Below are 12,751 nucleotides of genomic sequence, written 5' to 3'. Positions count from 1 at the left end.
GGTGACACCTAATCTATGTCATCCCTGTTACCCCACATGTCAAAACCTGTTACTATACAAAAGTAACAGGCCTGACAGTAACAGGTTTGACAAATTCAAGCTAATTTGCTAATTGCTAGCTATTAGGGCAAGGCCACAAAAGCACATGTTGTACACTTTGAAAGGATATTACTTGTAGATATTGATTACATTAATTTAAATTTATACTTTAACAATCAGTAACAGTTTTGACATTGCATGATGTCCGCACCTCAGTTAAACCTAATAAATCATCAAAATAGAGTATTATAGAAGAGAGAGAGAAACTTGCTTGTGTTCTAACTGTTGGAATAATGAATGAGAGATGATGTAACTTTCTGGAAGTGATGTCACAGGAATGTACCATTATTTTACAAGGGGTGTTTGGTGAGGGTAACAGGCATGACATGAAATCAGGGGATACCGATAAAATTATTTATATTTTATTAAAAATAATGTATATTTATGCCAAAACATTGCTTAACAGTGACACTATACTTAGAAAAATATGAAAATGTGATTGTTGTATAATTTTGTGTTCAATTTGCAAATTAAAAGTCCTGCTGAAAAAGAACAATCACAGGGAGGGACAGGCCAAAAACTTTACCATTATCAGCATAAATGCAATTTTTATTATTTAAAATAATATATAAATGACTTTAATTTAATGTAATCTTGAGGAAATAATACATAGTACTATTATGTTTTTAAATCACAAATTTATTTGTTGTTATAGTAATTCTACGTCTGATTATTTCTCAGGGACACAAAAGGCACCAATTTTGTGGAATGACCACGAACAGCTTACAACGCCTATTTTACTATGTAGATCCTCATCTGCATATCATTTGCATATGATTATTCATACACGTGATAACGTTTAACGGTACAAGACACATTACATTAATAAAAATCAAGTTGTTGCCTATCCTTGCCTTGTTTTTGAATACATACATCAAATAGTGTTAAATACATTTCAGAGAAAGTTTTTCTCAATCTTTTCCACTGGCCGTATTGTATTTTTAATTGATATTTTTAATGGAAACAGATAGGCCTTGGGCATTATTTGCACGAAACTATTTTCTCAGACAATCTGGTATTATCATGATAAGCAGTTTTCTCTGTGGTTAAAACATTAAAACACAGCATGCCAGAGGAAAAGTGTTCAAAAACATTGCATCCACAACAAATATTTCTATTGACTGAATTTGAATATAAAAATGTTGTAACTTCTGAGTAATGATTTCATGTTTAAGTGCAACTGCATTAATATGAATGGCATATTTAATCTAAATGTATATATTAGAAGTAAAACATAGTTTAAATCATTATTTTATTTATTTAAACTGTTATTTGCGTCAGTTTCAAACGGCCCAATGCGCTCGCTGGCGCGGACATTTAAGAAGGGATGGATATTTGCTTCAAGTGACAAGCTTGGTGAGTGAAATTATATTTGTATTATTTTTCTGTATGTTAAATTTTCTTTTGATTTTCTGTCTAAAAGTGACCAAAAAGACAATTAACTCCAGCTCACCATCGGTGTCGCCAATTCCCTTTGTCTCCAGAATGTGCGTACGCACGGCTCAATGTTTGCTTAAAGGTGCGCATATTCTCCCGTCAAGTTTGTTTTTTATAGATCACAACCTTTGCGTGGGAACTGGCGTACGTACGTTTCCAGCCCCGTTTTGTGCGTACGCACGCTTTATAAATGAGACCCCTGGTGAATAAATGGTCAGTTATGTTAATGTAATAAAGTAAAAGTTATGCTATGTATGCAAGGAGGGTAAATGTTTATTCATTCCCAGATCCCAGCCACTGGGGGAGCTGCGACTGTTGGCAGAGAGAACATTTCCGGTTGGTAGGAAGTTATTGTGTTCCCATTTCTCTAACGGTAAGAACGTGCTCTCATGTGTTGTCTATATAATCTTATTAATCAGTATTTATTATTGCTTATTCATAATATATCTAACATAATTTGAAGTATGTGTATATTAGTTGACGTGTATGTTTATTTGTGAGAAATAGGCGTTAGTTGGTGTTTTAATTTAATGAGGTTTGCTCATTGTGGTGTTGTAAAGCTAACGTTAATCTTAACAAAATAGCATGCAAAAGTATTTTAAAATAATCCTATATGTAGTGTGTTGTATAGATGAGGTGTTTTGAAGGTATGATTCGTTTGAAAATATGTTATTCTCGAATCCTGTGGTCGTTGAAGAGAGCATTAACTTTAGTTCAGTACGTGTAGGAATGTGCGTATTTGTACCATTTTGAGAGAGCCTATCATGATTCATAAGAAAACAACACGAAATGCGACAGACTAAAGTGCGTATTGTTCTGTGAGGTAAATATTCCGGTTGTCATTTGTAGTGCGAATGCTTTTTGATCACGTTTAGTGTCCATGTAAACAATATTCAGATTCATTCATCGGAATGAATTCAGATTGTACGAGTTTTGTTCGTAGATGATTAAAATACGTTCACGATCTACTTTTGAAGAAATATATTATCATGCAATAGTAGCACACATTTTATCAGTTTTCTGGCGTTTCCGCCACTGTACAACGCGACGTGCATTGACATCACATGTTAATGCAGAGGTAGAGTTACACTCACGGGACACTGCAATTCACTAAAGGGCATTATTTGCATTTGCATGGTTAAATATTTCATTCGTGTGCTGATGCGCTGTTCATGCGTGTTTCTGAGCGCATTAAACCCGAAGTGTATGTTAGACACTTAAAGCCTGTTAAACAGCGCCTTGGTTAATGGACTAAGTTGTCTTTGTGTCTTATTAAGCCAATACTTGTCAATAAAAGATTTACGTAAACACATTTGGTTTATGACTAAAGTGAAAGCAAGAAAACATTTGAGAGAAAACTGGGTGCGAGTCATGCGTGTATTAGACGCGTCGCGTGCAGGTCTTAAAGTGACAGAGTAGCCTTATAATAAACATGTTTCGGCTTATCATTAAAAGAAAAGTTCACTCAAAAATGATAATTGTGTCATTTTTTACTCATTCTAAATTTGCTCCAAACCTGTATTAATTTCTTTCTTGTGCTGAACACAAAATAAGATATTTTGAATAATGTATCTATCCATAAAGTTGCTGACCTCCATTGAATTGCATAGTAGGGAAAACTATACTAAGGAAGTCAATGGGGACTAGGAGAAAATAACTATTTGCTGTTGACTGAGAACTTTACTAGTAGCTTTAATACGAATCAATCTATAAATACAGTAAAGTCAATTTAGTGTTTTATTTTTGTATTTTAATGTTACTGTTTAACACCTACTGTAGGTGAAAAGTAATAATAATATATAAAGCATTGTTTATTTGAATATTTTGGTGTGTATATGCAATGTGTATCTTTGTTTGTAATTTTTAATAACAAAGAAAATATTGACAACGATTTTTATGTTTGCCACTTTGGCCTAAATGCTTGCAATTATTTTTTTTTGTTACTTTTTGTTACCTTGTAATGTTTTGTTTAAAAAATAGGGAGATTAGTTACTTGCAAAATGGTAAAACCAACATAAAAAGAACTGTGATAAATTTGTTAATTGTGATTTTTTATTTTATTTAAATAATCGTTATATGATATTTTTGCCACATTGGCCACGCTTACGTGCATGTATGTATTATATACTGGTTTGTTATGTTTTAATTTAAGTGTTCATTGGGATCCTGACATTTGTATTGATGTGTTTTGTTTCATTACTGCAACGAAACAGCTGGTTTACAAAATATTATTTGTTATTATTTCTCTACTTCATTCTACTATTAATTCTATACAGACACTATATAGTGTAACAGATACATATGTGTTAGCTTAGCGATGAACAATTAATTGCATTTGTGATATGATGAAATGCATTTTTTTTTAAGTGCAAAGCTGCGATTACAGTCTGGTCCCGTGATGTGCGAGAGTAAACCAGTTTGTATTGCAGATGAAGCATCAACTTGGCACGCTACGCATAACAGTTTGTTTAATTTATGTGATATTGTGTTATAGATTCTCTCCAGCGATTCTATATTGATTAAGATAATTTCAGATTTATGTCTTAGCTTAGTTTTAAAACAGATACATGATGATGCGTGTGCTTTACAAACAACCACATTCTGCTTGTTTCTAATTCCTCTCTGTCACACACACACACACACACGACACCACTCGAACCTTACGAGAAATAATATTTAATGAAGTTTGACGATCTGCGTGATGGCATGCGTAGAAACACGTCTGTGCAAATAAAAGTGTATAGTGTTGCCTCTGTGCTACTTTACGTATTCTAATTATGTAGGCCAGCACTCTTAAATATTATAAATATATGCATTGAGTTGCATTCTGCTCCTATCCTCAATTAAATATTTAAAATTTACTCCATTGGTTTCACATTCAAGGCTTAAGCTAGTCCAAGGGTAAAATGCATGTTTGAGTGATTTTAGACATATCTTAAAATATATATTATATTATCAAAATATATATTATTTAATATCATTGTTTTGTCTCAATATGCACACTAGTAATGTTTTTTCTAGGGCATGTTTATAAAACCTACTTAAATATCATAATTGAACTAAGGCCTAATCCTGGTTTAGGTTAAGCCCTGTCTTTGAAATGATGCCACTGAGATTAATTTGCTTCTAATGTGGAGAATAACTGTGAAATGATTACAATATAAAATCATTAAAAGCTCAAATATTTTTAATAGTGATTATTTGGTGAATGTGTAATGTAGTACATTTTTAATAGATTGAAAAGACTAATTATATATATATTTTTAATGAATTTTATGAGTTTGTCTTTTTAATGAAACAAATACTGATACTCATTGAAATTGATTATTATAATTGATTATCATAATTGGTGACTAATTGTCTATTAATGTTGTGTGAACTGAATTTGAGATTTTTCCTTGTGTTTCAGAAGACTTTCAGAAGTAATCTAAGGTAAGGCCTGGTAAACTATTTTTTATCTATGTGAAAATATAGGTAATACAAGGCATTGTGTAGAAGTTAAATACATGCTTTATTTTACAGTTTACAAGTTAATTGAATCAATTGGTCATTGGTAATTTAGTTATAATGAAAAATTATTTTTGTACCCGTGTATTTTTGTGAATGTAAACACATTTGTAATGTGTTCAGGAGAACGTTTTTGTCAAAAAGGATGTACAAATTAAGGGCACAAATAAATATATATATATATATATATATGTCTGTATATGTCTGTGTGTTTTCATATAATTGCAGATGCCACGTGGAAAGGGTTTCCGTCGGTCCCGGGCGGCAAAGAGGAGGAATGCTGAGCGCGTTCTGCTCACTTCCTCCATGGAGTTGGCTGAGGTTATGCCTCCTCTTGAAAAAAAGGCATCGTTCTCTGGTTCTACTGTCGAGAGCCTGGATTTCCAAAACTTTCCGGCAATTGCCAAAAACTTCCAAATACCTTCCAAAAACCTTCCAATGACTTCCAATAACCTTCCAATGACTTCCAATAACCTTCCAATGACTTCCAATAACCTTTCAATGGGTTCCAATAATTTTTCAATGGTTTACAATAATCCCTCAATGGTTTACAATAACCCCTCAATGGCTTGCAATAATGTTTCAATGGATTCCAATAACCTTCCGATGTGTTCATCTCTTGATGTCGATAACTCTGATTATTTTCCACAGAGAGTCTTACAGGGTTCCTTCCATCAAGCTGATTCCAGATTTGGTTTCAACCGTGGCAGACAGTGTGCAGCAAACAGCATCACAGCAGTCATGATGAGTGTGCTGAAGGATGTGCTGACGTGGACAAGAGATGACCTGGATGCTGTTCTGTTGCATGGAGATGACCTGTACACATCCATGGACTTACAGGGGAAGATCAATGATTCAGCATGGCGTGGTTATGTTGCTGTTCCAGAATTGCCAACTGTGCACACACTCTTCAACACAACATTCTCAATAAAGATGTCAGATTCTCTGAGTGGTGTTTTTGGTAATGATGTGTATGATGGTGCATTGAGAGGTGTGTGCATGTCTATAGAGGATGCACTTCAGAGGGCCCTGTTTCAGTCTGATGCATGTTTGTTGAACATTTATGGCTACATTTGTGCAGTTATAAAGGCAGGGTCAATGTTTGCTGTGGTTGATTCCCATTCACGTGATGATAAAGGTATGGTTAAGTCTAATGCAGGCACAAGCGTAGTAGTTTATTGTGACGACATTTACATGTTGTTTTATCATGTTGATAACCTTGCCACATCACTGAAAGGTCAGGGAGAATCATTTGAAGTGACGGGTGTGACAGCAACAGTAATCGATAAGGCAACGAGTGCTGAGATGCGTTCATGTAGGTCTGGTCAACAAGGCAACGTCGCACAAGTTTCACCTACGAGTGCAGCAGAGCAGAGTAAGTGTGTTGGAGACTCTGGTGAACGAACATGTGCACAGAAACCAGCAACTATGTGCAAATCTGTTAAGACATGTCTGGATTCAAGTAAGAAAGATAAACGGGTGCAGACCACGTCGAAAGTTTCACATGTGAGCAAGTTGCATGACAATGTATTAATGGATGATGTCATTGTTGGACCTACAGTTAATGCCGAGTTAAGTTCCAAACCTTTAACTGTTGAGACAAGGTCATGTAAGTCTGTTAAAAAAAGCGTCACACAAGTTTCACGTACGAGAGCAACAAAGCAGAGTAAGTGTGTCGCAGACACTGGTAAACAAACACGTGTAGACAAACCAGCAACTATGTGCAAATCGGTTGACACCTGTGTGAATTCAAGTAAGAAAAATAGACGTGTACAGACAAAGTCCAAAATTTCACATATAAGCAAGTTACATGATAATTTATTAATGGATGATGATGATATCATTATTGGCCCTACAGTAAATACTGAGTTTAGTTTCAAACCGTTAACATATGCAGATGAGGATGCTCTGTGTGCATGCTTACAGCTGACTAATGAAAGCGTTGTTGTTCAAGCCACAAATGTGTGTTCTTTAGGAGTACCGTGTAAAACAAAGGGCATTAAAGGAGACGGTAATTGCTTGTTTAGATCAATAGCACATGCAGTATGCGGCAATCAAGAGAAACACCTGAAAATCAGGCGTGCAGTTGTTAAACATCTGGAAGATAACAGTTCTAAATTTGTGAAATATTTAAGAGAAGAGGACAGATCAATGAAAGATTATTTGACACAGTCTAAAATGTATTTTTCAGGAACGTGGGGAAGTCATGTGGAATTATTTGGTCTAGCTGATTTTTTAAAAATAAATATAATGACCTTTAATGATGACAGATGGAATGCACACGCCCCTACCGAACAGTCATTTACAGATAATGCAATCTATTTGAAGCACTGCAATGGAAATCACTATGAAGTTGTTACATGTGTTAAACATAGAAATCAAGCTAATGTTTGTGCACAAGCTTGTAACATTGAAGTGCATGATCAGAGGACAAATCGCTGTTTGCGAAAAAGGAAATTAAATGACACAGATGAGAACTCTAAATCCAAAAGAGCACGTGAGCGATACCACAGCAATGCCGATTTTAGGCAGAAAAAAATAGAGAGTTCTAAAAAGAAATACCGTCAAAACCGAGAATATAGGCAGAATATGATTGAAACTTGTCAAACCAAATACTGTGAAGACACTGATTATAAGGAGAAGAAACTTGATCAGCTTCGAAAGAAATATAAGAACAATATTCATGTACAGGAGTCAAAACGTGAAAATTCAAAGATTAAGTATTCCAAAAATGCTAGTTTTCAAAGACTTGTTCGGTACTATTCTCAGACCAAGTATAAGAGCAATAAAGCCTTTAGAGCAAGTGTGTCTGAATATTCAAAGAATAAATATCGCACAAACCTCGCATTTAAAGCAAGTGTATGTGAATACTCGAAGAGAAAATATCGCAGAAATCTTGCATTTAAAACAAGTGTTTGTGAATACTCAAAGAGAAAATATCGCAGAAACCTTGCATTTAAAACAAGTGTTTGTGAATACTCAAAGAAAAAATATCGCAGAAACCTTGCATTTAAAACAAGTGTTTGTGAATACTCAAAGAGAAAATATCACAGAAACCTTGCATTTAAAACAAGTGTTTGTGAATACTCAAAGAGAAAATATCGCAGAAACCTTGCATTTAAAACAAGTGTTTGTGAATACTCAAAGAGAAAATATCACAGAAACCTTGCATTTAAAACAAGTGTTTGTGAATACTCAAAGAGAAAATATCGCAGAAACCTTGCATTTAAAACAAGTGTTTGTGAATACTCAAAGAGAAAATATCGCAGAAACCTCGCATTTAAAACAAGTGTTTGTGAATACTCAAAGAGAAAATATCGCAGAAACCTCGCATTTAAAACAAGTGTTTGTGAATACTCTAAAAAGAAATACCATGACGATGAAAATTTTCGTATGAGTAAAAAACAAAAAAGATCTGAAATTTCTGCAGAACAGAGGGAGAGACAGAAAGACATTGATTTCACTATTAATCAGTTTCATCAAGAAGTCAATACAGGTCCAGAATTTGTTTGCTGTGTTTGTCATCGTTTATTGTTCAGAAAACAGGTCGTTGAATGTAGAAGAGATTGCTATAAAACCAGAGGTCAACAAATTACTGATTTGGCTGAAAGATGCATCACATTGAAGTATTTACATGAATGCAGCAATAAATGTGAGAATAGATGCCATTTATCAGCTAATCCGGCTTGTAAATTGTGGATTTGCTATACATGTCATCGTAAAATCCTTGGTGGGAAACTGCCTGAAGAGAGTGTTGCCAACAACATGCATTTGGTGGACGTTCCAAAAGAACTAAAAGGTCTGAACTCGTTGGAAGAACATCTTATTGCACGCAATATTCCTTTTATGAAGTTGCTTTGTCTTCCCCGTGGAAAACAGAATGGCTGTCATGGACCTGTAGTGTGTGTTCCTGTTAATACCACAGATGTCTCAAATATTCTCCCACGTAATGAATGTGATGACCACATGATAAGAATAAAACTGAAACGGAAATTAACATATAAAGGCCATTATGAATATAAATATGTCAGCACTGATCGTGTCAGACATGCACTGTCTTATTTGATGAGACATAATAAATGGTATAATGATGTTGAGTTTAATGAGCAGTGGGTAAACTCTTTGAATGCAACTGATGAATCAGACAAGGATGCTGATGATTTTGAAGTGGAGGAACAAGATGTAACTGATAAAAATGATGATCATAATGGAGCTGGAGATGATCCAGAGGAAGATATAACATATATTAAAGAACAAAATGGTCTTCTGTCAGACACATCACTACAACCTGTTGATCTGGGTTCAGAAATAATTGATCAACATTTTCATGATGTACTAAATGTTGCTCCAGGAGAAGGTAACAGTCCTGTTAGGCTACTAACTGAAAAAGACAATGAGGCAAAGTGTTTCCCTGTTCTCTATCCTACTGGTGGTCCAACATTTCATGACGAAAGACAGGAAAAAATCACATTGTCACGATATCTAAATGCAAGAATTCTAAATGCAGATGGACGTTTTGCACACAGCACAGACTTCATTTTTTATGCACAATATATATCAGAAGTTGATCAAATTGTGTCTAATGTATCAATTGCACTGAGAAAAGGCTCTGAAAAAAATTGCTTAAAGGTAACACAAGATATGCTGACGGACTCTGATTCTTTGCAAAGAATACTACATTATGATGAAGGATATAAGTTCTTAAGACCAGTAAGAGGAACTCCTCCCTATTGGATGTCTACGCAAAAAGATCTGTTTGCCCTGATAAGACAACTAGGCATATCAACATTCTTTGCATCTTTTAGTTCTGCTGATCTGAGATGGCCTGAAATGATGAACACTATTATTAAGCAAGAGGGGAAACAAATAAATGCTGATGAGCTTGACTGGTCTGAAAAGTGTGGACTCATAAGACGAAATCCTGTCACTGCAGCAAGAATGTTTGATCACAGATGGCATTGTTTTCTAAAAAATGTCATAATGTCACCAGCAAAACCTATTGGCCAGATAAAAGACTACTTTTATCGTGTTGAATTTCAACAGCGTGGTTCTCCTCATGTTCACTGTCTGTTTTGGGTGGAAGATGCTCCGAAGCTCAATGATAATGACGCAGACAATGATCCTGCGGTTGCTGAGTTCATTGACACTTACATCACTTGTGAGATACCACCAGAAAATGATACTGTACTTTACGAAACAGTGAACAGTGTTCAGAAGCACAGTACAAGACATTCAAAAACATGTCGCAAGAAAAATACAGTTTGTAGATTTAATTTCCCACGACCACCATCCAGTCGTACGTTTATTACAAGACCAAGTCATGCAGATGAGTTGAAAGGGAAAGATGGAGATGACACAGCAAGTGCAATTACAAAGAAAGTCAAAACTGCTTTATATTCTGATGTCAATTTTGATTCAGTTGATGCCTTTTTTTCATCTATTGGGATTAATCAAACTATGTTTGAAAAAGCATACAACAGGTGTACCAAAAAGAAAAGTATTGTCTTGAAAAGAAATCCAAAAGATGTTTGGGTAAACCAGTATAACAGAGATTTACTGCGTGCTTGGCAAGGGAATATGGATATTCAGTATGTCACAGATGCTTTTTCTGTAGTGGTCTATATAATCAGTTACATCACAAAAGCAGAACAAGAGATGGGTCTGTTACTCCAGCGTACTCAGAGCGAGGCTATGAATGGAAATCTTGATGCTAAAGCGTCATTAAAACAGTTGGGAAGTGTCTATCTGCACAATAGAGAAATCTCTGCTCAAGAGGCTGTGTACAGACTAACAGGAATGCATTTGAAGGAATGTTCTCGTAAAGTACAATTTATTCCGGTAGGACAAAATCCTGTAAAGATGAGTTTGCCTTTGAACATGCTGCGAAACAAAGTGGAAAATGACCAGTCTGATGATGAAAGCAGTTTTTGGATGACAAGTCTCATTGACAGGTACAAAAACAGACCAGAGAAAGAACCACTAGAAAACATATGTCTTGCCAGGTTTTGTTCTGAGTACAGAGTTCTGACAAAATCAGAGGTTTCTTCACATAACAAAACAAATGAAAATGAAATAATTCAACTGAATAATAACAATGGCCATGTCAAACGAAGGACACGAACTGAACCTGCAGTAGTGAGGTACCCAAGGTTTTCACCCACTAAAGATCCAGAAAAATATTATCATTCATTGCTGCAGCTTTTCTTACCATATTACGATGACTGTGATCTGAAGCCGAGCAACTATACCACATATGAGGAGTTTTACAAAAGTGGTGTCATAAAAAGTGGTTGTGACGTGAAACTAGTGAAATCCATTGTTGATGGCAACAGAGAATTGTTTGAAAAGGAAAGTGACAAAATAGACAGAGCTAAACAGCTTTTAGAGCAAGATGTGTATTTAGAAGATGCTTGGGCCCAGATATGTCCTGAAACAGAAAAACAGCGTGATGAATGCATAGAACTGATGAAGGATAAACTATTGCCTGATGAAAATGACACTCAAGAACTTATTCCAGATCTTACAGGAAATCCTCAAACTGTGTGTACAATTGAGACAAACCACACTACAATGCCAAGAGATGATGCACTGCATTTACTGAGGTCACTAAATGAGGAACAATCTGCTGTGTTCTACAAAGTGCAAAAGTGGTGTCTACAGAAAATACTTGGACAAAACCCTGAACCATTTCGATTATTTCTTACTGGTGGAGCAGGCACAGGAAAAAGTCATCTTATTAAGGCAATACAGTATGAGTCTTCCAGACTGTTATCTCAGCTGTCTGAGAATCCTGATGACATTACTGTACTTTTAAGCGCATCTACAGGAGTTGCCGCATATAGCATCGGAGCTTCCACTTTACATCATACATTTGCAATTGGTGCAAACGTCAAACTGCCATATCAGCCTCTTGGTGATGACAAAATAAACTCTTTACGGACAAAATTGGGTAGTTTGCAAATTTTGATTATTGATGAAGTGTCTATGGTTGACCATCGTCTGCTGTCATATATTCACGGAAGGTTGCGACAAATAAAACAAACTGGTGACTACTCTCTCTTTGGAAAAGTGAGCATTCTTGCAGTGGGAGATTATTTTCAGCTTCCGCCTGTTAAAGGCACTGCTCTCTATGCTGATGCAAAAGGAGTAAACCTATGGGAGAATAACTTTGAACTTGCTGAATTAACTAAAGTTGTTCGACAACAAGATTCAAGTTTTGCTGAAATGTTAAATCGGCTCAGAGTACGAAAGAAAAACGAATGTCTTGCCACAGCTGATATTGCTATGTTGAAAAACTGTGAAACAGGAGAGACTTGTAATGATCTTCACATATTCTCTACGAATGCTGAAGTTGATAAATACAACATTGAAAGACTACATGAATGTTGTCCAGAGGCAATCAGTATACATGCTCAAGATTATGTGAAAAATTCAAAAACTGGACGAATGGAACGTAAAGTTGGATTTCATACAAAAGTTTTCAATTCATGTTTGTCTGCATGCGTTTCCCTGGGTATTGGAGCAAAGGTCATGTTAAAAAAAAATATTGATGTTGCAGATGGTCTCGTCAATGGAGCTTTTGGTACAGTGGTCCACATCAGTGAAAGTCGAAACAATGATGATGATTTCCCGTCAGCTATTCATGTGGAGTTTGATAATCCAAATGTTGGTAAAATTCAGAGATCTAAAACGCGCCAGAGATTTTCAC

At 35.4% G+C, this 12,751-nt stretch overlaps 1 protein-coding gene across 1 annotated transcript; it reads left to right on the top strand.

Moving 5' to 3' along the window:
* Positions 1 to 1,386: 1,386 nt before the first annotated feature.
* LOC308686492 (uncharacterized protein) lies at positions 1,387 to 5,992 on the top strand. Its single transcript, XM_081394918.1, has 4 exons — positions 1,387 to 1,455; positions 1,824 to 1,909; positions 4,946 to 4,968; positions 5,272 to 5,992. Exons 1-4 carry the CDS (start codon positions 1,395 to 1,397, stop codon positions 5,483 to 5,485), a joined length of 384 nt encoding a protein of 127 aa, XP_081251044.1. The 5' UTR covers positions 1,387 to 1,394; the 3' UTR covers positions 5,486 to 5,992.
* Positions 5,993 to 12,751: the final 6,759 nt, after the last annotated feature.

Source organism: Scardinius erythrophthalmus (assembly GCF_964197995.2).
Source record: "Scardinius erythrophthalmus genome assembly, contig: HAP1_SCAFFOLD_324, whole genome shotgun sequence".
Taxonomy (NCBI): domain Eukaryota; kingdom Metazoa; phylum Chordata; class Actinopteri; order Cypriniformes; family Leuciscidae; genus Scardinius; species Scardinius erythrophthalmus.
Note: the sequence above shows the minus strand (reverse complement) of the source record. Positions and strands in the feature narration are given on the sequence as shown.

Coding starts and splice junctions, on each gene's coding strand:
- LOC308686492 (XM_081394918.1), top strand. CDS start 1,395: ATGCGCTCGCTGGCGCGGACATTTAAGAAGGGATGGATATTTGCTTCA. Junction 1,456..1,823: donor TGCTTCAAGTGACAAGCTTG/GTGAGTGAAATT, acceptor ATTCATTCCCAG/ATCCCAGCCACTGGGGGAGC. Junction 1,910..4,945: donor GTGTTCCCATTTCTCTAACG/GTAAGAACGTGC, acceptor CTTGTGTTTCAG/AAGACTTTCAGAAGTAATCT.